The sequence below is a fragment of the Photinus pyralis genome, unplaced genomic scaffold (assembly GCF_008802855.1).
Source record: "Photinus pyralis isolate 1611_PpyrPB1 unplaced genomic scaffold, Ppyr1.3 Ppyr1.4_LG3b, whole genome shotgun sequence".
NCBI classification, from domain to species: Eukaryota; Metazoa; Arthropoda; class Insecta; order Coleoptera; family Lampyridae; genus Photinus; species Photinus pyralis.
Genome location: NW_022170510.1, coordinates 27,900,174 through 27,922,796, shown reverse-complemented (window position 1 = coordinate 27,922,796; position 22,623 = coordinate 27,900,174). Strand labels below are relative to the sequence as shown.

The 22,623-nt window shown below is 35.5% G+C and overlaps 4 protein-coding genes across 5 annotated transcripts; 3 read left to right on the top strand and 1 right to left on the bottom strand.

The window, feature by feature from the left end:
* The first annotated feature begins 1,292 nt into the window (after positions 1-1,292).
* On the top strand, positions 1,293-2,171 carry LOC116166473. Its single transcript, XM_031481425.1, has one exon. It carries the CDS (start codon positions 1,293-1,295, stop codon positions 2,169-2,171), a length of 879 nt encoding a protein of 292 aa, XP_031337285.1.
* A 1,933-nt stretch (positions 2,172-4,104) lies between these two features.
* On the top strand, positions 4,105-6,888 carry LOC116167002. The gene is made up of 5 exons (XM_031482236.1): positions 4,105-5,428; positions 5,527-6,273; positions 6,327-6,384; positions 6,439-6,698; positions 6,742-6,888. Exons 2-5 carry the CDS (start codon positions 5,932-5,934, stop codon positions 6,760-6,762), a joined length of 681 nt encoding a protein of 226 aa, XP_031338096.1. The 5' UTR covers positions 4,105-5,428; positions 5,527-5,931; the 3' UTR covers positions 6,763-6,888.
* Positions 6,889-7,404: 516 nt separating this feature from the next.
* On the top strand, positions 7,405-12,445 carry LOC116167003. 2 transcript variants are annotated; one of them, XM_031482238.1, is made up of 3 exons: positions 7,405-7,805; positions 8,314-9,112; positions 10,921-12,445. In XM_031482238.1, exons 1-2 carry the CDS (start codon positions 7,562-7,564, stop codon positions 9,105-9,107), a joined length of 1,038 nt encoding a protein of 345 aa, XP_031338098.1. In that variant the 5' UTR covers positions 7,405-7,561; the 3' UTR covers positions 9,108-9,112; positions 10,921-12,445. The 2 variants fall into 2 exon arrangements, with proteins under 2 accessions (XP_031338098.1, XP_031338097.1); XM_031482237.1 differs by having other exon boundaries at positions 8,314-12,445.
* A 5,379-nt stretch (positions 12,446-17,824) lies between these two features.
* Positions 17,825-20,910, bottom strand: LOC116167353. The gene is made up of 3 exons (XM_031482700.1): positions 20,712-20,910; positions 18,449-20,427; positions 17,825-18,396 (listed from the first exon to the last, which is right to left on the bottom strand). Exons 2-3 carry the CDS (start codon positions 20,424-20,426, stop codon positions 18,104-18,106), a joined length of 2,271 nt encoding a protein of 756 aa, XP_031338560.1. The 5' UTR covers position 20,427; positions 20,712-20,910; the 3' UTR covers positions 17,825-18,103.
* Positions 20,911-22,623: the final 1,713 nt, after the last annotated feature.

Sequence of the window (22,623 nt, the reverse complement as noted above, 5' to 3'; positions counted from 1 at the left end):
GTAGCCGGTGTCAGAAATGACGACCATACATACAACCAGGTGGTGCTCCCATTCCAAGCTCAGGCATCATTCTTTTTCTCTTAAAAATGATCATAGGCGCAACATATTGCCCAGATGCGCTAGTACAGACAACCATAGTTGTATTTACCCCCCTTTCACCGCTGGCTATTGCTCCTACTTAATGTTTTCCTTTTCTGGCAAGAATTTTTTGACACTTCTTTTGCACAGTAGAAAACCCACTTTCATCAACATTAAATATTTTAGTTGCATCCAAACGGTTTTCGTCTACTAGTTTCTCCAAAAGATTAATGCCATTCGGGATACTCTATTAAAGCTGTGATTTATGTTATTTTGCTCAGCAAAGTCAAAAGCAGCTTTACGGATATCACGAATTGTCACGCCATAAAAGCTCTCCTCCAATTTTAATATTTGATCCTCAAGCTGGTTTTCGATCTCAGCACTAAAAACTGTAGACCGACCTAACGCTTTTACGCCTTCTTTGGATTTAACATTGGACGAAGCTAAATGTCTTTTTAAGGTAGGCTTGGGGACATTGTACATGGCACAGATCTGATTAAGACCAAATCCCCCTGTTTTGTATTTTATTAACGCCTCTTTCATATCCATTTCTGACCATTGGCCATATTTCATACCCTTTCGGCTCATTCTGAAAAAGAAAGTTTCGTAAATTGTACCGGTCCAATTTAGGCAACTCCCAAATGGTACAAATTAGGAAACCTGCACAATTCTCTATGTGTTTACGAACTAATCGTCAAAGAATGAGGTTAACCCACATACTGATAGTACAAAATGGTGTTAAATGATTAGTTATTCAGTAGAAATACACTGGGAAAAATTATTTAAAATTACATCGTAATTTTGAGCAAAATTAGGAAAAATTACTGCCGGTCTAACGGAAATATTCTCATGATAAGTAAAACCACGGACAAATTAAGTAAATTTACACGGACTATATAACTTTCCACCACATGTAGGCTATCCTAAACTCGTTTACGCGTAAGCGGTATTACAAAAAGGAATTTTGTTACGTAGCGCCTGAGCGAATTAATTTAGGAGTTTATCACGGTAAATACAAAAATCACGAAAGATTTTTTTACTACATTCCTATTCTAAAGACCTTGGCTGTACTCTTGAAAAACAAATCTATTTTAAAATATTGTTTAACTCCAAAAGTAGTAAAGAAAGAAAATATTTTGAAGGACTTTACAGACGGCTTGGTTTTCAAAAACAATAAATTTTTTAAAGATCATCCGACGGCTCTAAGAATTATTATGTTTCAAGACACATTTGAGCCTTGCAATCCGTTAGGTTCTTCCAAAAAGAAGCATAAAACGTTGGGTGTTTACATGATTCTAGGCAATTTGCCTACATATTGGTCCAGAGTTGATAATATATTGCTGGTTGCATTGGTAAAAGAGGCCGATATAGAACATTATGGAATGTCTGCAATTTTTGACGTAATTGTTAGGGATTTACAAGTATTGGAGTCATTTGGTTTAGAACATGAAGGTCAGATTTTCAAGGGTGCTTTATTTGCAATGTTAGGCGATAATTTGGGTAGCCACCAAATCGGTGGTTTCTCAGAAAATTTCAGTACGTCGTCATATACGTGCAGGTATTGCTACATTGAAAAAAAGAATATTAACACAGTTTTAGAAGGTTTCAAATTACGTACAAAACAAGCGTACGAATCAGACTTAGATATGAAAATGATGATAAACGATAACCAATATAAGGGGATAAAAAGTAATTCTGTGTTAAATTCTTTAAGTAACTTTCATGTTTGCAATCCCGGTTTACCTCCATGCTTAGCCCACGATATTTTTGAAGGTGTCGTCCAATATGACTTAATGATAGGTTTAAATGATTTAATAAAGAAAAAGCATTTTACATTACAAACCTTGAACCACAGATTTCAAAAATTAAAATTATGCAATAGCACTACCGTGAACCTTCCTCTTTTTAAAGATAAAAATGATAAACTACCAGGGACTGCTCATGAGAATATGCTCTTTTTACAGTTATTACCTTTTGCAGTATCTGATTTAATAAACGATTTCGAGGATCCGACTTGGCAGATGATCTTATTATTAAGAAAACTTACAAACATACTTTGTAACAATACGGTGAATTGCTTTGATAATTTATAAAGATATTCCCAATTTCTTTATATCAATTTTATTGTAATTGGTTTCTAATCTGATCACAACCTGATAAATACAAATATAAACTCTTATCTTTAAACAATTTGGTCATTACCTGATACCAGCACAATCTAAACTAAATTAAATTACAACTGCCTAATGGCTATCAAATTTGTTTTCAGACTCTATTCAACAACCACGTTTCTCATGACAATATACATGCAATTGTTTTCGTGCAACTATAAATTATTTTTTAAATTAAATATTTGTTTCCATACAACTTCTAGCTGTTGAACTCTCTTCTGGGCAAGTAGCCTACTTAAAATCTCGAAAGAATACCTTACAGAACGTATTAAAATCTTTCCTAATGCATTATTCTCACCTAATGCTTCAGTTTGGCCCCTTAAAGCATTTGTGGATGTTACGTTTTGAGTCCAAACATAGATATTTTAAAAGCATAGTTAAACATTCTCCCAATTTTAAGGACGTCCTTTATTCTTTTGCTGAAAAACACCAGATGTTACAAGCTCTTCAAGCAAGTCAGCCTTCTATTTTTACGGATAAAGTTATTTCTGAAAATGTAATCGTATACGATAGTAGGTATTACTCAGGGGAATTTCGTTCTATTATACAGAAAAATATGGCTCCTAATAATAATGTGCTATTTCTGTGTAAATGTGCAACGTACAGGGGAGTTAAATTTACAGAAAATTCATATTTTTGTTACCATAGAGATGAATACGGAGATTTTCTGATCCTTAAATTGCATTATATTATTATAAATCAGGACTATTCAAACATGTTTTTAATTGGGCAATCAACTAAACTATCATATGATGGGTGTACAGGCCTATATTACAAATGTTCGAACGGTGACACCAAGGAAAAAATGGTTGGCTGTTTCCATGAACAATTACTGCAACATGAACCACTGTACCATTGTTTTGTAGATACTGCGGATGCGTTTTATTTCAAGTCTGCACCATTAATATATCAATAAATGTATAGAAACTGAATAGGTAACCATAACGTTTATCCGAATGTGCTATATAAAGGGCGATTTATACCGGCAGTCAAAACATAAAAATTGTGTTGTATATGGGATCCTAAACAAAAAATACGAAATATTTTTCCGTTCGGCATATCGAGAAATTAAGTTTTTGTTTATAAAATAAATAAAATTTGTAATACCATGGGAATTGCACTCAGGGCCGGCTCGTCGAAAAAATATGGGTGAGGCAAGCGCTAACTTTGCCGCCCGAATGAAAAGGGCAAAAGGTTTTTTGTTTGTTAATTGGTTCTTTAATACAAGTACCACCAAACAACGAGAAAATTAAATAAAATCGTAGCAAAAAAGGGCGTTTTTTGATCGCTGATAAAAAATTTTCTATGGGGCCGATTTTGTTCGTTTTTTTTATCGACGCAGAATTTTGTTTAATTTAATCAAAAGTGTTATTCATAAAATATGGACCGTTTTCGAGTTTTAAGCGAAAAACTGAAAAAAGTCCGAATATTTTGAGGTTTTTTGGCTGCCAAAAGTTGTGTCGGGAAAAAATTTGTGTGTACTCTTCCAATACATGTTATTTGGACCCAAATGGACCATTTAAAACAATAAAATCTTTTACACCACCTTTTGCAGGTCAAAATTATATAACATACTGGACTATCAGTATTTCAGTAGCAAGTACGATAAACTAATAAAAAAAAAACCATGCTATCCTATTACATATATCGCAAATTAGTGGCCTGGCTATATTTTACAATCGCTTTCAGTAAATTGACATTACAAAGATTTATTATTATACTACATTATTATAATAAAACATTTTTTTATATTTCAAAAATGCCGCCCCTAAAATTATGCCGCCTGAGGAGGCCGCCTCGCCGCCTCACCCCACGAGCCGGCCCTGATTGCACTGAAACAAACGCTACTTATTAATGTGATGAAGAGCAAAATTGAAACCAAAAATTTATTCTTCGTTTAGAATCCCATCTGTAACACGAATTTTCATTTCTCCCCTCCTGGTATAAATCACCCTGTATACATGGTGAGAGACTAAGGTTACAACTGTCTATAGCAAATGTCAAAATATTGAATAATATCTCAAATAAAATTTGTTCGGAATTACTTAAGTGTTTAATAACATAAAAATATTTTCAAAGATGGTGGACATCCGGTTACATGGGAAGTGGACATAACTTTGTTATTCTCAAGGACGTTAAAAATACCTGGACGCGGCATTACCCATCTACTAAATTGAAGTCAACATGTACTTATAGGCGCGGGTGGGATGTTGACTTCACAACAAATCGCGCAATGCCGTGTCCAGGTATTTTGAACGTCCTTGGTTATTTTGTATTATAAATTTTAGTATTTCCCATAAAAAAGCAGTTTATTAAAGATGCATTTGGTCTCAGACGAACCGTTCTGGGGTCTACTTGGAATAGTCAATTGTATCAATAAATGTTATTAAATTTGAAAAGTAAATGTTCTTCTAATACTTGACAGGTTATGTCTTTCAAGAACGAATCGTGGAAACGGTAACCGTCTAAAACCAGAATAATGTAACATTAATAAAAATCGAGATAAAAACTAACCTTTTTTATAGGGAGTTCAAAACTGTAATCATAGAGCGTTTCATTTAAAACGAAGTCTCCACTTCCGATTTCCGATATAACCAGAAGTCCTACATCTTTGAAAATGTTTCTTATTAAGCACTCAATATTGAACAAATTGTATTTGAAATATTCTTCTCTACTGTTCACCGTACGTTGCGGTAGACCGATTTTGTCCTACTCACTCACCGCAGGACCACCGAAAAAGTTCTAAAAATCATATCTTGCAAAGTAGTAAAGAAACAATTTTAATAGCAATTTACTCGATAACTCGACGAGTTTTTTAAGACAACTGTTTAACGGTATTCTGGAATATTTATCACACGGATCTACCTTGTGTTAACAGCAACGATTTCCAGAGACCGAAAATGTGGACGTTAAATTTTGAACTCAGCTATAACCACAAAACGCAAAGTGGTTTCACTTTCTTCATTACTTTGGAAACTATGATTTTTTGAAATGTATGCAACCTTTTTCGGCGACTCTGACATCTGTATATACGTACATACATACAAGAATATTTCAGATTTCAATTATGAACGAAGAAAAAGTTTTTTTTTAAATTTGGAATAACTTCCGAACAAAGAAGTCCATTGTGGTACTAAATGCTGCCGATGAAAATCTGTACGAAAATTTAGTGCTAAGAGGTAAGAAAGAATCTTGTCGCATCTGTTCCATAAATGCATAATTTTTATCTTGTTGCAAAAAAACGAAATTTGGCAACCCATTTCTACCGATTCTACAGATGGCAGCCTACTTGCAAGCACTGTTTCACTGACGTCTAATGCTGAACAGGTACCACTTGTAGAGGAGCCATATTTATTTCTGGAAATACCGACTAATGATGTCGATCCAAAGGGATCGCAAAATTTAAATGACAGCAATCCGGCCGTTCAAGAACTCTCCATACAAAATTTAAACGCACCCGAAAGGCTAATAACGGAAAACTTTTGGAGGACCTTTCAGGTGCCATAGATGATGATGGTGTAGTACTTGGTGATGGTTCAAGTACCCTACTTTTAAAATTAAAAGACCGTAACGACTACAAAAATAGCCTTAAGAGACGAAGTAAACTTTCACCTACTTCAATTGCTAAGAAGACGACAGTTTAGACGAACAGATTGTAAGTCTCAATGAGGGATTTTCAACAATGGACGATAAACGACTCTTTGAATTATTACACAACACATACGAACGACAACGCTTTTATATAAACAATGAGACTCCGTCTATTACACAGCTACAAAAATCGTGGCCTTGTCTGTTGCACGGAAAAGTTTTGTACTGGAATTACAGAAGGTTGATGTGTCAAGATTTAAACCAGTTGGAAGCTGGCATCAACATTAAAATCGAAAGAATGTTGGAATTTGCACGCACTAAAAAATTAGTTAAGAAAATTCCTACTGATATAAATGATCAACATATAGAATTACTGCGAGTGCTAGCAAAGCAATTTAAAGAACGTTTTGAAATGATATTTAAAATTCTTCCGGTAGGTGCTATAAATATTCTTTAAAAAGAAATACAATAAAATATATTTTTTAGGATCGCGGTCATGCAGAAGAAGTGGAATCTTTGAGCCCATGTATTATATTTGCTCAAGGTAGATGATATCCGAAAGTATAATTGATGTTTTTTTTAAAAGTTTGTTTTACAGATGAAAATAAATATATCGTGGTTATTGAAAAAATTCCAATAAATGAAGGATCCGGTTCTTTTATTGGTGCACTCAAAGAATTTTATGCTTGCTTTTTCGTTTTTAATATGAAGTACCCTTCTAAGGCTAACTCAACTTTGGAGGTATTGCAAAGGTACTTCATGAAAACACATCCAGATTCCGGAACGAAGTCTACCACTTACACGAAATCGAAATCTGCTGTGATAAGATTCGTGCAATCTTTTTCTGACTATGTTACGGTAAGATATTGTCATCAAAATTTCATTACCAATTATAATTTAGAGCAGCACTAGCAACAAGTAACGTTACGTCGCGGAGATATAGGACCCTTTGATTTTAAATAACATTTTCATGTTTATTTTGTTTTTAGTATTTTAGTTGTCAAAGCATTCACCATACATGTATTTAATAATGTCTTATATTCATAAAGTTATATGCAGGAAATTACATAGTTTTTTCAAGTTTTCCATATTATATTTTCTATTTCATTTGTAGAAAAAATGTTGTATATAACACTAGCACAACGCTAAGTTATTTTGCGCATTCGTCTGATATTTTGACTCGGCTTCGCCTCGTCAAAATACCTTCAGTCTCAATGCGCGAAAGTGAACTTTGCGCTCTTGTTATAAAATTAACTATTTTGAGAGGACACTATATAAATATAGTCGCAAACATTCAAAAAAAGAAAAAAGACTTTGGATAACATGCAAATAACTTGTATACAAAAAAAGTGTGTGAAAGGCTATTTTTTATTTATCTTGTGCGGCGATTTCACACTTGGGTATAGGTAAAGCTAAAGCCTCTGATGAAACGTCGCACTCGATAAATCTACACTTTCATACACTTTGCAAAAATAGTTATTTACGAAAGCGTAGAAGGCCACACAACAAATTTTATTTCGCATCTCGTCCTCTAGATCATATAGTGTAGTGTAGTTGTTTCAGTGTTCGCGCCACGAAATTTAAAGCCAATGTAAAAACTTACGCTCCCTCTACTTTCCCCTCTTGTCGCGCTTGCAACGGGCTTCATTAGTTGTTTTCGTGCGAGAGTGTACGCCACGCGTTGTTTTGTTTTTACCACTCAACGTTTTTTACCTTATTAGATGGGTCATAAACGGAAAGCTAAAAAGCTAATTCGTAAGCGAAATAAAAGAAGGAGGAAAGATGATCGATTACAGGATATCGCGTATAATATTTTATGCGAATTGCGGTCGAAGCAAGGTCGTGACAGCGATACGGAGGTAGATACCAGTGCTGATTCAGAGCAATCAGCATCAACACCGCGTGCCGGTCCTTCGGAAACAAGTTTTGATAATCGAGATTTATCATCTCTCCTTTACGAAAGTGGTAAGCCTTGTTTTATGTTCCCTGCCTTATCAAAGTACGCAAACGAGTTTTTGTTGTACTTCTTCCAAGCTGGAAAGTAGTTTTCCTTAGAAATTTTGGCCTTCCCAGTAACGTAACAGGTATTCAAACGAGTCTTTGACATACCTGCCGCTACACTTTTAACGAGTTTTAAAAGAAGGTAGCTTGACATAATCTTTCAACAAGTTGAAAGAAATCCTTTTGAAGGCCGTAAGGCTGTAGCTTCTTTAACAAATTTGGTTTTACCACTAATTTAGCAGGTGTTCAAACGAGTCTTTGACATACCTGCCTCTACACTTTTAACGAGATTTAAAAGGTAGATTTGATAGACGTTTTTTTGTCTTTTAAAGGTACAGTGGTACCTTCCTTTTTTCAAGGAGTTGGAAGAGGTTGAAAGAAGGCCTTTGGGCTTTAGTTTATTATTTTTTAGCTACAAATTTGGTAATTGTCTGCTTCTCCTTGTAATTTGGGTTTTGTTTTCTGGATTTAGAAGCAAGCGCAGACGGGGAAAAAGAAAACGTGCCTCCCTCTTCGATTCCGTCAGAATTCCTAACTTTGTTGGGCCAATCCACAGAACCGGCAGTTACCTTACACAATGAACTGCATGTCGAGTTAGTCTCTCGCTGGGAGAGTATCTTGAAATCGGGGTTGGATCCACAAGTGGCCAACGATTTAATATCCAAGTATCCCCCAGCAGAAAACTGCAAGGTCATTGGGGTACCTAAATTAAACCCCGAAATCGAAACCGCCATGACAGAACAACACAAGCAAAGGGACAAACGATTAGCCGAAACTCAGGGACGACTTGCAGCAGCTCTCGCAGCAATCGGCAGGAGTTTGACGATTTTGTTAACTCAGGAGGGGAGCGATCTAGGGCTGACCCTTATTGAGTACCTGAGCGATGCGAGTCGCCTTCTCTCCGATGCTCATCACCAAGAATCCGAGGCTAGAAGATTTTTAGTGGCATCAGGCCTAAATAAGCAATGCCGGGAGACTATTGCTGCAGCTCCTATAGGTGAATGGCTTTTCGGAAATGATCTTACAGAGCGTATGAAGGCTGCGAAGACCCTTGAACGTTCATCAACTGAATTCAAACCTACGAAGCCAAAACCTATAATTAAAAACTTCCCTAAAAGGCAGGGAAATGCGAGGGGTCTGCCTCGGACGCTGAACACATCCAGTCGGGGCAGACCGAAAAACTACATACCACAACTGAGAGACCGCTACCAACAGTTACCCAGAAAATATTATCAAAATCAGTCCCAACACCAGAATCGTCGTTAGTGAAGGTAAACAGGTCAGCCGGAAGATTAAGTTTTTTTGTAAATGCTTGGCGTGGAATAACCCGAGATCCGGTTATTCTTTCTTGGATTGAGGGCTATACTATACCTTTTAGTAAACAACCGATACAAACTTATCGGCCAAAGCAGATGCGATGGTCGAAAACTGAATTATCAGTAGTTAAAATTCATTTAACTAGTTTGTTATGTAATGGAGTAATTTCAAAATGTCGCCCTTCAAGGGGCCAATTTGTGTCGAACATTTTTTTAGTGCCCAAGCCTGATGGTTCACACAGACTAATCCTTAACTTAAAAGAGCTTAACCAGTACATAGAAACTCAACATTTTAAATTAGAAGACTATAGATCAGTTACTAAGTTAGTTACGGAGAATTGTTTTTTCGCATCTCTGGACTTAAAGGATGCATATCACTTAGTCCCAATTAGAGTTAAGGATAGGAAGTTTCTAAGATTTTACTTTGAGGAAGAGCTTTTTCAATTTAATTGTCTTCCTTTTGGGCTTTGCACTGCTCCTTTAGTGTTTACAAAAATATTGAAACCAGTTTTTGCCAAACATAGACTACAAAATTTTGGGTCTAATGTTTATCTAGATGATTTCTTACTTCTTGGAGACTCGTTTCGCGATTGTTTATCTAATGTTGCCACTACAAGATCTCTACTGGAAGAACTAGGGTTCATTATAAACGAGAAAAAGAGCCGATTTACACCCAGTCAGAGTATACAGTACCTAGGCCTTGTTTTTAATTCTCGCTCGATGACAGTTAGTCTTCCAGTTGAGAAGCAAAAACGTATTCTGCAAGATATCCACACTTTAGAGACTAAACTTAGTTGCAAAATTAGAACCTTCGCAAAATTCATTGGTAGGATTATTGCAGCAACGCCTGCGGTTCGTTATGCGATGCTGTACACTAAGAATTTTGAAAGGCAAAAATTCTTAGCTCTTAAAAAGTCAGGGGGGGAGTACAACAGTACTATGACAATTCCCTCCACACTGCGGCACGATTTTCTTTGGTGGAAGTCTCACATTCAGGAAAGCAGATGTATTAGACCCATAAATTACACAATGGAGATTTTTAGTGATGCATCTCTTTCGGGCTGGGGAGTAGCTTGTTCAGGTAAAAGGTCTCATGGATTCTGGACACGAATGGAAAGCAAAAATCATATCAATTTTTTGGAGTTGCAGGCAGCCTTTTTTGGTTTGAGGTGCTTTGCAGCTAATTTTAAACAAACCAATATTTTACTCAGAATAGACAATACCACTGCTATATCTTATATAAACAGAATGGGGGGTGTCCAGTATCCACATTTAAATACGTTGACTCGAGATATTTGGCAGTGGTGTGAGAAACGCGAATTATGGATTTTTGCTTCGTATATTCAATCTTCCGATTATGTTGAAGCAGATCGCGAATCAAGGCGTAAGGTTTCTGAATCTGAATACGAGTTATGTGATCTTGCCTTCCGAAAAATCTGTACCGATTTAAGACATCCAGACATAGATTTTTTCGCTTCTAGAACCAATAATAAGTGTGAACGATATTTTTCCTGGCTTAGGGACCCAGGAGCAGAAGCAGTGGATGCCTTCACTGTAAATTGGGTTGATAAAAATTTTTATGCTTTCCCTCCTTTCGCGTTAATTCTCAGAGTACTTCAGAAAATTAAGTCCGATAACGCGGAAGGGGTTTTGGTTGTTCCCTTTTGGCCTACACAACCTTGGTGGCCATTATTTAATGCATTATTAATTAAACCACCTATTTATTTCAAACCTAATCCTAACTTGTTGTTATCTGCTGATAGGACGCCACATCCGCTGCACGTAACCCTTACCCTGGTAGCAGGACTGTTATCAGGCTAGCCTTAGAAAACAAGGGAATTCCAGAGATGGCCGTGGAAGTATCCCTCGCCTCGCTGACCAAATCCTCAATAAGTCAATATAACCATGGCTTAAAATTATGGTGGGATTTCTGTGTAGGAAACAAATTCGATCCCTTTATTCTCAACTTTAACAACATTTTAAGTTTTTTAAGCGATTTGTTTAATAGAGGATTTAGTTACAGTAATCTTAATACCGTTCGGTCAGCCCTCTCGTTAATACTTTCACCAGAAGTAGGGTCTGACGCTAGAATTAAACGGTTTTTTAGAGGGGTCTTTAAGTTAAGACCATCCTCTCCCAAATACATACTTGGGATCCTACCATAGTTTTAAGCCATTTATCAACATACTACCCTAACCAGGACTTAAGTTTGGAACAACTAACACGTAAGCTTGTTACGTTACTAATACTAATAACCGCACATCGAGTGCAGACGTTGTCTCTGATCAGAGTTAAAAATATTATTTTGAACGAGGACAAAATTCAGATAAGGATTCCAGATAGAATAAAAACCTCAGGACCTAAAAGCTTCCAACCAATACTGGAAATTCCTTTCTTTCATGAAAAGCCGGCTTTATGTGTGGCAAGTACTTTACAACACTACTTGGGGAGAACAGAAACCTTAAGAACGCCGATGATTTCAAACTTGTTCATTACATTTAGAAAACCGCACAAGACCGCATCGACTCAGTCAATCAGTCGTTGGATTAAGAGTACTCTGGCTGAATGTGGTATCGACACCAAGATTTTTACTGCACATAGTACTAGACACGCTGCTACCTCCATGGCTGCAAGAAAGGGCGTCAGTCTAGACGTTATTAGAAATACAGCAGGTTGGTCTGCTTCATCACGGGTATTTGCTCAGTTTTATAATCGACCAGTGTTAGAAGAGCAGTCGGTGGCAAATGCCATTTTAGGATTATTGTAACCTTAGATTTAGTTGTATAACTTTAGATCGTTGTCATTGTAAGGAATAAAATCCTTTCTTGGTTTCTGCTCGTTTGGTTGCAACTGCTTTAAACATCTACACTATATGATCTAGAGGACGAGATGCGAAATAAAATTTTAAGATTAAACGAACTTACCTTAAGTGAAGTTCAATCTAAATTTTATGAAGCATCTCGTCCGAATAGATCATAGCCCTCCCTTCCCAGCCCTATTTTTTGGAGTTGCAACAAAGAAGCAGAATGGCTGTAAAAAATGAAGCCCGTTGCAAGCGCGACAAGAGGGGAAAGTAGAGGGAGCGTAAGTTTTTACATTGGCTTTAAATTTCGTGGCGCGAACACTGAAACAACTACACTACACTATATGATCTATTCGGACGAGATGCTTCATAAAATTTAGATTGAACTTCACTTAAGGTAAGTTCGTTTAATCTTAAAATTTTACTTTGTTGCAATCGGAATCTACAATCACACATAACAATTATATCTTAGTTTATGAAAATATGCATCAGATTAAACAAATTTATGTTTTGTATATACACAAATAAATATTTACTTAATAAAAAAAAGAATTATTCTTGTAAATGTATGTTAGATTCAAAGTACTGTTATTCTATATAAGAACATACAAAATTGACATAAGAGTTCAGAATGCTTCATTAAAGATTAAATAATTGTCATTTAAAGAATGCATATTATTGTAGCCAACATTGATACTGCAAATAAACATTGCTTTTAGTTTATATTTCTTTAAATGAAGAATTACTATACACCATTAGAGATGATTAGAATGTTGATACTACATTAAGTATTTTAGTTTCAAGTATGTATTTTTTTCCTTCTATAATTTGAATGATTTGTTTCAAATATATATTTGATTAACATAATCTTTTCACTATTTTACTTAAAGAAGAAAATGTTATTTTTACCATCCTTCTAACTTCATTTGTGAAATAAATAGTTTAAAATAAAGCAACAAAATATTTCAATTAAAAGAAATTTATTCAAACTTAAACATTCATAACGGTAATAACACAGTAAATAAAACTTGTTTTTACATACAAAAACCTAATTTTAATTGTAAAAATAACTTATTAGTAAGATCTTATGACCATTGTGGCATCTTTAGTTGTGCATAAGCAAGTAGGAATAATTGAATATAAATCATTTAAAGATGTTATACATATTTCATTTAAAGTTTCATTTCAATGGTTTTTAACGGATTGCAAATAAAATAATAATTTTGACATTCATCCCTTACGATAAATGTTATAAGTAAAAAATGAGGTACATCTTTTTCAACTTTTGAGATAACAACTGAATGAGGAGCATAGTGTAACCCATTGACATTACAGTAAGTAACCGCAATACAATTTTTATATGTCTCTATAACCCAAGACTTAAGATTAAGATTATTTACAAGGTAGGTTGCTCCTTCTGTTATATTGTCAGATAACCCCCTTTCCAATAATATCCTTACGCAGTACTTCAGTTGATGCCTCATGGAAAGAGTAAATGGTAAGTTTTTCCTGCACTTGACGACATTTGAAATATTTTTTAAGTCTTTATGTTTCGCTTCATAACGCATGGAGGATATTAAAATTGGAGGACCAATTCGAGAAATAGGGGAAAGCGGGGCAAAGCGAATTGAGGGGCAAAGTGGAATGATTGTAATTATTCCGGAATACACAGCTCAATCTATCGGCAATCGGTGAAATTTTAAGCATAGCAACACACCACTAGTCAGTCAAAAGCATAGAACTGTATACGTAGTAACTGGAAAGGACTCGCGTCAACCGAAAAGTGAGGCAAGTCGCGTGCTTAGGCAATTCGTTAATCTTTAGGATTCCCATCTCACTTTTACACGAGCGCTTTAATGGAAGTGTTGTTGCGTCACGAGATAAAATCGATAATTACTTAACCAAATAATGGTAGAAATATTTTAGTTTTGTTTGTTACGTTATCTAAATACTTTAAGGTATTATCACGACAAAGTATACGCAGAAATTACTTCCAGTTTATACTATTTAATGCGTGTAAAGGTTAAAGTTCCACCGTCATCGCGCTCTTACTCATTTAAGGATCAGCTGTTTCGTTTTTCCTATGTAGCAAATAATTGTAGTTAATTATGCGAAAGAAATGTACTTACCCATGAAAAGAAATGGGATTATTTGTGCCGTGAACAACGGTGCATCCAACAACTACACAATTGAGCACCATGATGGTTACTGCAAGTTCTACACTTGATTACAAACAAAAACAAATGTATGACTCATAATCACAAGTGTCACTACAATAAATGATTTGTACATAAACGGATTCAAACACATTCGAAGTCAAATATATGCCCATTAGGTGAAACAACATGAAAGAAAGGGAAATCGTCTTTTAATTTGCATATAAAAGTATGAGTGCAAGCGAGACGAGAATCCTAAAGTAAGCCCCGTCTTTGTCTGTTGCCCCTGCCTCAATTTCGCGCGAGCGTAGGTATACGCGAGTCCTTTCCAGTTACTACGTATACAGTTCTATGGTCAAAAGTTATACCATATTCGCGCCATTCGTGCAGTAGTTATCTACAATTCGTTGTTTACGAAATGTCTGATATAATTATTTAAGTTCATAGATTTTGTGTATAGTTCGTGGATGATATTGTGAGTATTCCAAAATTTTACTGCTTGTAAACGTTGCTTTTATCTTCTTGTTTCGTTGCATTTTTCATTAAATATGTTTACTGTAATTTTGTGATTTTGGTTATAATCTGCAAACTGCACTGGGAGCAAAGTGAAACGGGGCAAAGTGGAATTATTCCACTTTGCCCCGCCAGGTGACAGGTGCTAAATGTTTTTTTTTCTACAGGTTGAAATGGTGAGAAATTATAAAAGAAAAACGTCTCAACAAAAGTGGGTGGAAACCGACATGTCTGCTGCTACTTTAGCTGTCAGGGATGGAAGAATGAGCTTTCAAGAGGCGACTGAACATTATGAGGTACCGTGTACCACTCTCTTTAGGCGAGCCAAAAAAGAGGGCGAGCCAAACTCTGTTTCTTTAAAACAGTTAGGGAGATTTAGAAAAGTGTTCTCCAATGAAGAAGAACTCGATTTAGTAAACCACTGTTTATTCATGGAGAAAAGGTTTTTTGGTTTACGAATTTCTGACCTTAGATACCTAGCCTATCAGTTTGCTCAGCAAAATAACAAAGCACATGCCTTTAATGCAGAGACAGGGAGGGCTGGGAAGGATTGGGTTAATGGTTTTCTTAAGCGCCACCCACAATTATCCCTTAGATGTCCGGAAAATACTTCTTTAGCGAGAGCCTCTGCATTTAACCGGCAAAATGTAAAGGCTTTCTTTGACTTATTAATTGAGCTTTTTGATAAGTTCAAGTTTCCTGCAAGCAGGGTATATAATGTGGATGAAACGGGCATTTCTACTGTGCCTAATAAACCTTCAAAAATCATTAGTTTAAAAGGAAAGAAGCAGGTGGGAAATGTGACTTCTGCTGAAAGAGGAGTAACCACAACTGCAGCTATTTGTTTTAATGCCGCAGGGCAGTATGTTCCCCCTCTACTTATTTTTCCAAGGACAAGGGAGAATATTGAATTATTAAATGGTACTCCACCAGAAACTGTATTAGTTTGCCATCCCTCTGGTTGGATGCAGACAGAAATTTTTTTTCCAAAGTGGTTTGAACATTTTCTCCATTACTCCAAACCATCCGCGACTGATCCAGTTTTATTAATACTGGATGGGCACGCAACGCACACCAAAAATGTTCAACTGATTGAGGCTGCCAGACAGAACCATATGCACATACTGTGTATCCCTCCACACACTTCACATCGTCTGCAGCCTCTGGACGTTTCTTTCATGTTTCCGTTATCGACATTTCACACTCAAGAGTGTGAAACATGGATGAGGCAAAATCCAGGTCGAGCAATTACGATTCGCCAAGTGGGTAGCATTTTTGGAAAAAGTTATCTAAAGGCATCTACCCCACAGAATGCTATTAATGGCTTTAAAAAAACCGGAATTTTCCCACTCGATCCAAATGTGTTTCCAGAAGAGGCCTTTGCTGCCAGTGAAACTACTGACAGGGACCTTGATGCTGATGCTGTCACTATCCAGGATGCAGTTTTTCACGCTACAGAAAATCCAGTGGTAGACAAAACATCGTCATCAACTACAAACGTAATGCAGGATATAAATGTTTCTCCCATAACAGTGGATAGTAATTGTGCGTCGTGTTCCAATGTATCAAGTTCAAGCCCAACGCAAACTATACCACCGGATAGCAATGTTGCGTCGTGTTCCGGTCTACAAACACCAATATTTAAAAAAATTTCAAAAAATAATTACGTTAGTCCCATAGACATAATGCCAGCTCCGAAGGTAAAATCTACATGCGAAACACGAAAAGTTTCCAAAAATCGAGGAAAGACTGCTGTGTTAACTTCCAGTCCATATTTAAAAGAGTTACAGGAGAAGAAGGGACAAAAAGTTTCGAAGCGAAAGGTTGTGGAAACAAAGTTACCTAAACAAAAAAAGCCAAGAAAAGGGACCAAAGGACAAAATAAAAAAAATACTGAACCTATTTCCAGTGACGAGGAAGTAGAGGACACTTCTTGTATAGTTTGTGATGGTACTTTTCTAAAATCCAAAGAAGGTGAAGGTTGGATTAGTTGCTCAATCTGTCGTTTGTGGGCGCATGAAGAGTGTTCGGGTTTTGACACCGATAATGACAAGCCTTATGTTTGTGATTTTTGTACATAAATATTTTCAATATCTCTAAATGTTTCCTTTCTTAAGCTAATATAATAAAACTTTGTCAAAATACATATTTATAACAATTAAAAAATTTCATTCCACTTTACCCCGCTGGTCATTCTACTTTGCCCCACAGGCGGGGCAAAGTGGAATGTGGTCATTCTACTTTGCCCCACAGGCGGGGCAAAGTGGAATGAAATGCGTTGATACACAAACCATTTATTATCAGTACCAGTATGAGGAACTAAGATCTAGTAAATATTTTGTTACGTGCGAACAGTACTAACGTTCTTATTACGAAAAAAAATTTATCTATACAACCTATAGTTTAGCCAAAAAAAAATTAAATTTAAAAATCATTCCGCTTTGCCCCGCTTTCTCCTAATTGTTGGATAATGAATAAGAAAATGATGTTTGGGTTTTAAGTTTTGTTTAAACAAACTAATGTACATCACATGGTGTTCATGGATTAACGATTTAAGAAAACCCAAATGTTCTTTACTTATACTGGTTGAAACTAATATTTCTGTAATATCTAGAAGTATTAATAAAACTGCCAGACATTGTCTTCTTCAGGTATTAAATCACCAATTATAAATCTGAAATTTATTACCAGGCATAACATTTCTGAGGCTGACATAACTATGCAACCACTTTTTAGATGGTCTACTTTTATTGCGGGTGGAATATTTTTATTAGAACTATCATAAGTGAAATACCTAATCCTAGAGTTTAAAGTATCTAAGGAAAAATATTCCATAGATATACAAGTTGCTATTATTTGTGCCATGTCGTATCTGTGTACCCCTTCAAACAAATCGTGCATTACATCACAAGTAAAATTATTATAAATATGAAATGTTTTTAAACTATGCCAGACACATTCTTCTTTCACTCCGTAGCTAAAATTACTCAAATGATCATTATAATCAAGAGGATTACGCATCATAGTACCATCTTCAATTGTCTGAATCGCCGCTACATTTTTGGAACATAAGCAAAACCTACAATAATTTGTAGCTCCAAAACTTTCAGTTAACCCAAAAACAGAATGCAATCCTAAATTATCTCCAACAACAAGAAGTAAATGAAAGTATATTTGATGTAGGGTAGACTGGGGTAGGTTCGGACATTTTTTGTTAAGCAGATTTTTTTACTATTATTTTATTTAAACTAAATCTTCTAAAGCTGAAAATATATTGCTTCATATGTTTTTTAACTAATAACCTAGCAATTTAAGAACAAACTTCTCCAGTTTTTTACAAAAAAAGGCAAAACAAAAAAGTGTTAATTGTCCAAAGGTGCCCCATGGTGGGGCAGTTTTGGACACGCATGGGGTACGTTCGGACATGTTTCATACATAGTTTTGACTTTCAAAAGGTATATTTAAACGTTAAAATTATTTGACATTTAAGGAAGAAAAATTGACATTGAATTTTAAGAAACTTGAAAGACGAGCATTTCCAGTAACAGAAGTTGGCCTAGGCAGTTTCCCCACTATTTCTGATCTTGTTATGGTTGAAATATCATCCACGGTGGGAAAGTGGAAACGGTTGTGTGTGTTCCTCAAATATTTTATGACAAACTCGCCGTTTTCTGCAAGCTGTATCACTTGCCCAACGTAATGAATCACTGTTTTCTTGGTGGGAAATTGTACCAGAACGTAGTCGTCACACAAAATCTCCTCATCATCTGCAAAAAAGTAGTAGGTAGACCAATTTAAAAAAAACTAATTATTTTTTACCTAAAAGCTTAGAGAATTCATCGCAATCAGATTCCGTCATGTCAATGTCTGAGTCAGATGAAGAGTCCAGAAATTTGTTCTTTTTTGTCATAAATTTAAAAGATTCTGAATTAGAATCTGAAGATGTATCACTTTCTTTGGGTATTTTCGTTCTCTTTCTGGTATTATTCTTATTTCCCTTCTTCTGGATATTCTGTGTTATTGTGGGTTTTCTACTTTTAAGTGTTTGAATGCTGGTTTTATTTATTACTAATTTTTTCTTGGTTCCAGATTTGTCTAACTTCAACTTCCTTATTTCTTGTAATTCTTCAATTCGAGTTTTCTCTGGCGTGCTTGTGTAAATTCTTGATTTTCCTACACGAGATTTCCTGTTTGTTTTTCGAGGCGCTGCTTTTGGGAACGGTTTTATATCTGATGGTTTCAATATGTGCAATGAAACGATATTGATCAATGGCTTTGTTGCTTCTTTCACAATTTCATTAACTATTGAACGCATCATTGCTGTTACATCGTGTGTGAATTTGTTTTCAGAATTGGTCGATAAATTGTTGGCAGACAAAGAAATAGATGCCTGATTTATATGGAAATTGTCTTTTTCAGATGGAGAAAGGTCAACGTGGTTAACATCTTGGTCAACCGATTTAACACTGGGATCGACAATGGTGACCAATTTTTCAGAATCTTCGTTTCTTTCAGGTTGTGGGTTTGTTCGGTCTGTAGCGTATGCTCCAAAGAAGTCTTCCTCTGAAAAAATTAGTCTGTTGATGGGCCACAATCCGGTGCTTGAAAAACCGCTTATAATATTTTTAGGCGTAAAACTTTGCAGGTAGGGTTCTGATGTCAGTTTGGCAATATCATAAATTGTTACAGGTCTTCCCGGGTTGCTCGAGATGTGATCATTAAAAGATACCTTGCATTTTTGTTTAAAAGGTCCATACACGGTTTTGTCAAGAGGTTGCATTTTGTGTGTACAATGTGGTGGAAACGATACCAATACTATTCCATTTTCGCGTGAATAGTTGATAGCCTCAACTGACACATGAGTCTCATGGTTATCCATTAACAAAAGTATGGGATGCATTTTACTGCTCTGAGTTTGAATTTTTATGTGTTCTAATAATTTGACAAATAATTCGGCAGTCATCCAACCTGATTTTGAGCCATAACCTATGGCACCGGGTACAGAACCATTTAAAAAATGATTTTTCATGCGGATGCGAGGATATATATACATCGGAGGGATTGTGTTACCCGTAGCGGAAACTACGCCGCAAAATGTAACTAATGTGCCCCTTTCCCCAGAAACACACTGACCAACAACTCTTTTGCCAGTTTCTGCTATCACTTTAGGTGCCTGAATGACTGTAGATATACCAGTCTCATCTGTATTCCAAATACGACTCGGATCAAACTTGTATTTGTCTTGTACCTGAATATAATTATTAAAAAATTCATCAACATTATGTTTATTAAAAGCCGACGCCCGTGCAACACTGGTGTTTTCGGGTTTTCTCAATGATAGTCTTGGATGGCGCTTCATAAACAACCGCATCCATTCGACGCCAGCAATTTCGTTTTCTTTCCACTGTATAGGAAAAGTTTTTTGCAATTTAACTGCATACTGATACGCCAATTTCCGAGTTGCCTGATATGTCAAACCATATAAAATTTGTGATGATTGCTTAAGATATGATTCAAGTTCATTTTCTTCGTTTACAGAAAATATTTGCCGAGTAGCATATTTTGAAAGGCCTGAAATTTGCAACGAGCCTTCATCACTGTCATTTCCAGAATCAGAATGGGCAATTTGCCTCTTGGCCTTTGAAACTCTGTCATGAAGCGTCGATTTTTTTACACCAAATGTGCTAGCAGCAAGTCGTATCGACATATTATTTTGAATTACATTTGAAACAGCTGTTTGGATTGTTTCTTCAGGAACCTCGGGTCGATTTCGTTTTTTAACGTAATTTCTAACCATGCTAAATAAACGTTATATATTATAATCCAAATGAAACAAGCTTAACAACAAAGTGGGGCACCTCCGGACAGTCCGAATGTGCCCCACACTATACTGTCCGGTTGTGCCTCACATGCACATCATGTAAACACTTTAAAAAATCTGAGAATTTTGAACTTGCCGCTTCTTAAAATATAGGTTATGTAATGTGAAAATATGATACTTTATGCCTAATATACTTTGCAATAAAAAAAATACAAAACTAAATAGTGCAAATCCTTAGGAGTAGATGGCCATAATACTTACTTCAGGTAGCGTTTTACGACTTTTAATAATAACTTCAAAATCACTTAAAATACCGGCACGAAATTTTGACACACGGATTGAACAAAGCACTGTAACCAACTGTTAAAATATGAAATCACATTTCGCTATGGAAGGCGGTAAAATCAAATTGTCCGGAGGTGCCCCATGTCCGAACCTGCCCCGGTCTACCCTACGTTATGTTATGTGTTCTATTCTAATACCATCAACCTCCAGATCTTTTAACAGATTTATCAGTGGTGTAAAGATTATCTCATTTCCGAAAACGCACCTATCAGAACTATAAAAAAGCAATGCTAAAAAAATATTTTCTAAGCGACTAACGTATTGAGGAGGAATAGAAGGTATAGAGAAATATACAGCCCCCATTTTATAATATCCTGTATGACTGCCTAAAGGATTAATTGTTTCAAAGTCGTCAAAATATAAGATTAAGGGTACAATGGACTTATTGGGAGGTTTTGATACATTCTTCCAAATTGTACCGTTTAATATATTAATCATTACATTATTTTCAATGTTCACATCCTCCAATTTCTTTTGATAATTTAAAATTTCATCCAATACATTCGGTAATTGCAAAAATGTCTGCAAAGTTTTGTTTAGGGGCACAAATGACATGTTTCGATCTTTTAACCCCAGTGAAACGATTCCTTTTGAGAAAAAACGATCAGTAGATGATCCAATTTTGCATTCAATAGGTTTAATAAATGCATTGCAAGCTTCAAAATACTTAAACCTCTTATATTCTGAGTTCATTAAATCAAAAGATTCTTTTAACATTTTTAGCATAGACTTCTAAGAGTCACAACCTGACGATTCAAAGTTTTTCTGCAATAAACCGAACAAATGTTCAATTTTATCAATGAAACCTGAATGTAAGAAATCAACGGTGTTTTGGATTATGTGTTGAATTACAGATTTAGTTAAGGTTAAATTGTCATATAATTCTGATATAAACTTTTGAATTGCTTTACTAAATATCTCCTTAAATTCACGAAAATTTATTTTAATTTGGGAATCAATATCAAGAGGGACCTCTACTTTTGAAGACTTCTTCAAATTTTCCTTCGTCATATTTTCAGTAACATTGTCAGCACAGGGTTCACAAGGAATGTTTATATGACCTTTACTAGAACTAATATTTTCATTTGTAGAAGAATGTTTGTAGTTAAGATGTTGAAGAAATGCATGCCTACGATGAAATGATCTTTTACATATTGAACAAGTAAATTTGTTTTTAAGACCGTGCATAAGGTAGATGTGACAAATAAGGCCCACCTAAGAGAAATAAATTTTTATTCATCAAAGGAAATGCAGGAACTTGACAATTTATTGTCAATGTAAGTAACACTTATGCACAACAACAATGAAATATAAAATTTTTCCCAAAAAACGAAAGCAAGTTTTAAATAATTTTTTTTCAAAAATTCAACTAGTGGGCCTTATTTCTGGCAGCGTGAAAAATAAGGCCCGTGTTGTTCTTTAACTTCAATTGCACTTTTTACACAACATTATTTACGAGCAGAAATAAGGCCCGCCTGTTATTTTCCCGGGCTTTATTACAGACATGTGCAAATTTTAGGTTAACAATGAAAAACCTATGTTCTCGTTGGCATAGCATTATATTTTTTTTACTGTATATTATGTATTGTAGGTACTTACCAGCTAATCACTTTTGACTGTATATGATGATCACAAAAACCTAATTTATGAGCTTAAAGTATATTTGCGCGGTAATAACAAGATCAAAATATTCGATTCACTGGAAACAAACCTTTGATACAGAGAAGTGTCGCTAATAATTCAAGTCGCGACATCTGTTTAACAATAACCATGCTAAGGACAGTTCAAATACAGGTGACAGTAGCGTTCTGTATTTCATGGGAATTTT

What these genes read in the sequence shown, in the direction of transcription:
- LOC116166473 (XM_031481425.1), top strand. Translation starts at nt 1,293, where the DNA reads ATGTTTCAAGACACATTTGAGCCTTGCAATCCGTTAGGTTCTTCCAAA.
- LOC116167002 (XM_031482236.1), top strand. Translation starts at nt 5,932, where the DNA reads ATGGACGATAAACGACTCTTTGAATTATTACACAACACATACGAACGA. An exon ending in TGATATTTAAAATTCTTCCG is followed by an intron (nt 6,274 to 6,326) that starts GTAGGTGCTATA and finishes TATATTTTTTAG; the next exon opens with GATCGCGGTCATGCAGAAGA. An exon ending in CTTTTTCTGACTATGTTACG is followed by an intron (nt 6,699 to 6,741) that starts GTAAGATATTGT and finishes ATTATAATTTAG; the next exon opens with AGCAGCACTAGCAACAAGTA.
- LOC116167003 (XM_031482237.1), top strand. Translation starts at nt 9,254, where the DNA reads ATGCGATGGTCGAAAACTGAATTATCAGTAGTTAAAATTCATTTAACT.
- LOC116167353 (XM_031482700.1), bottom strand. Translation starts at nt 20,426, where the DNA reads ATGGTTAGAAATTACGTTAAAAAACGAAATCGACCCGAGGTTCCTGAA. An exon ending in TGAATTCTCTAAGCTTTTAG is followed by an intron (nt 18,397 to 18,448) that starts GTAAAAAATAAT and finishes ACTTTTTTGCAG; the next exon opens with ATGATGAGGAGATTTTGTGT.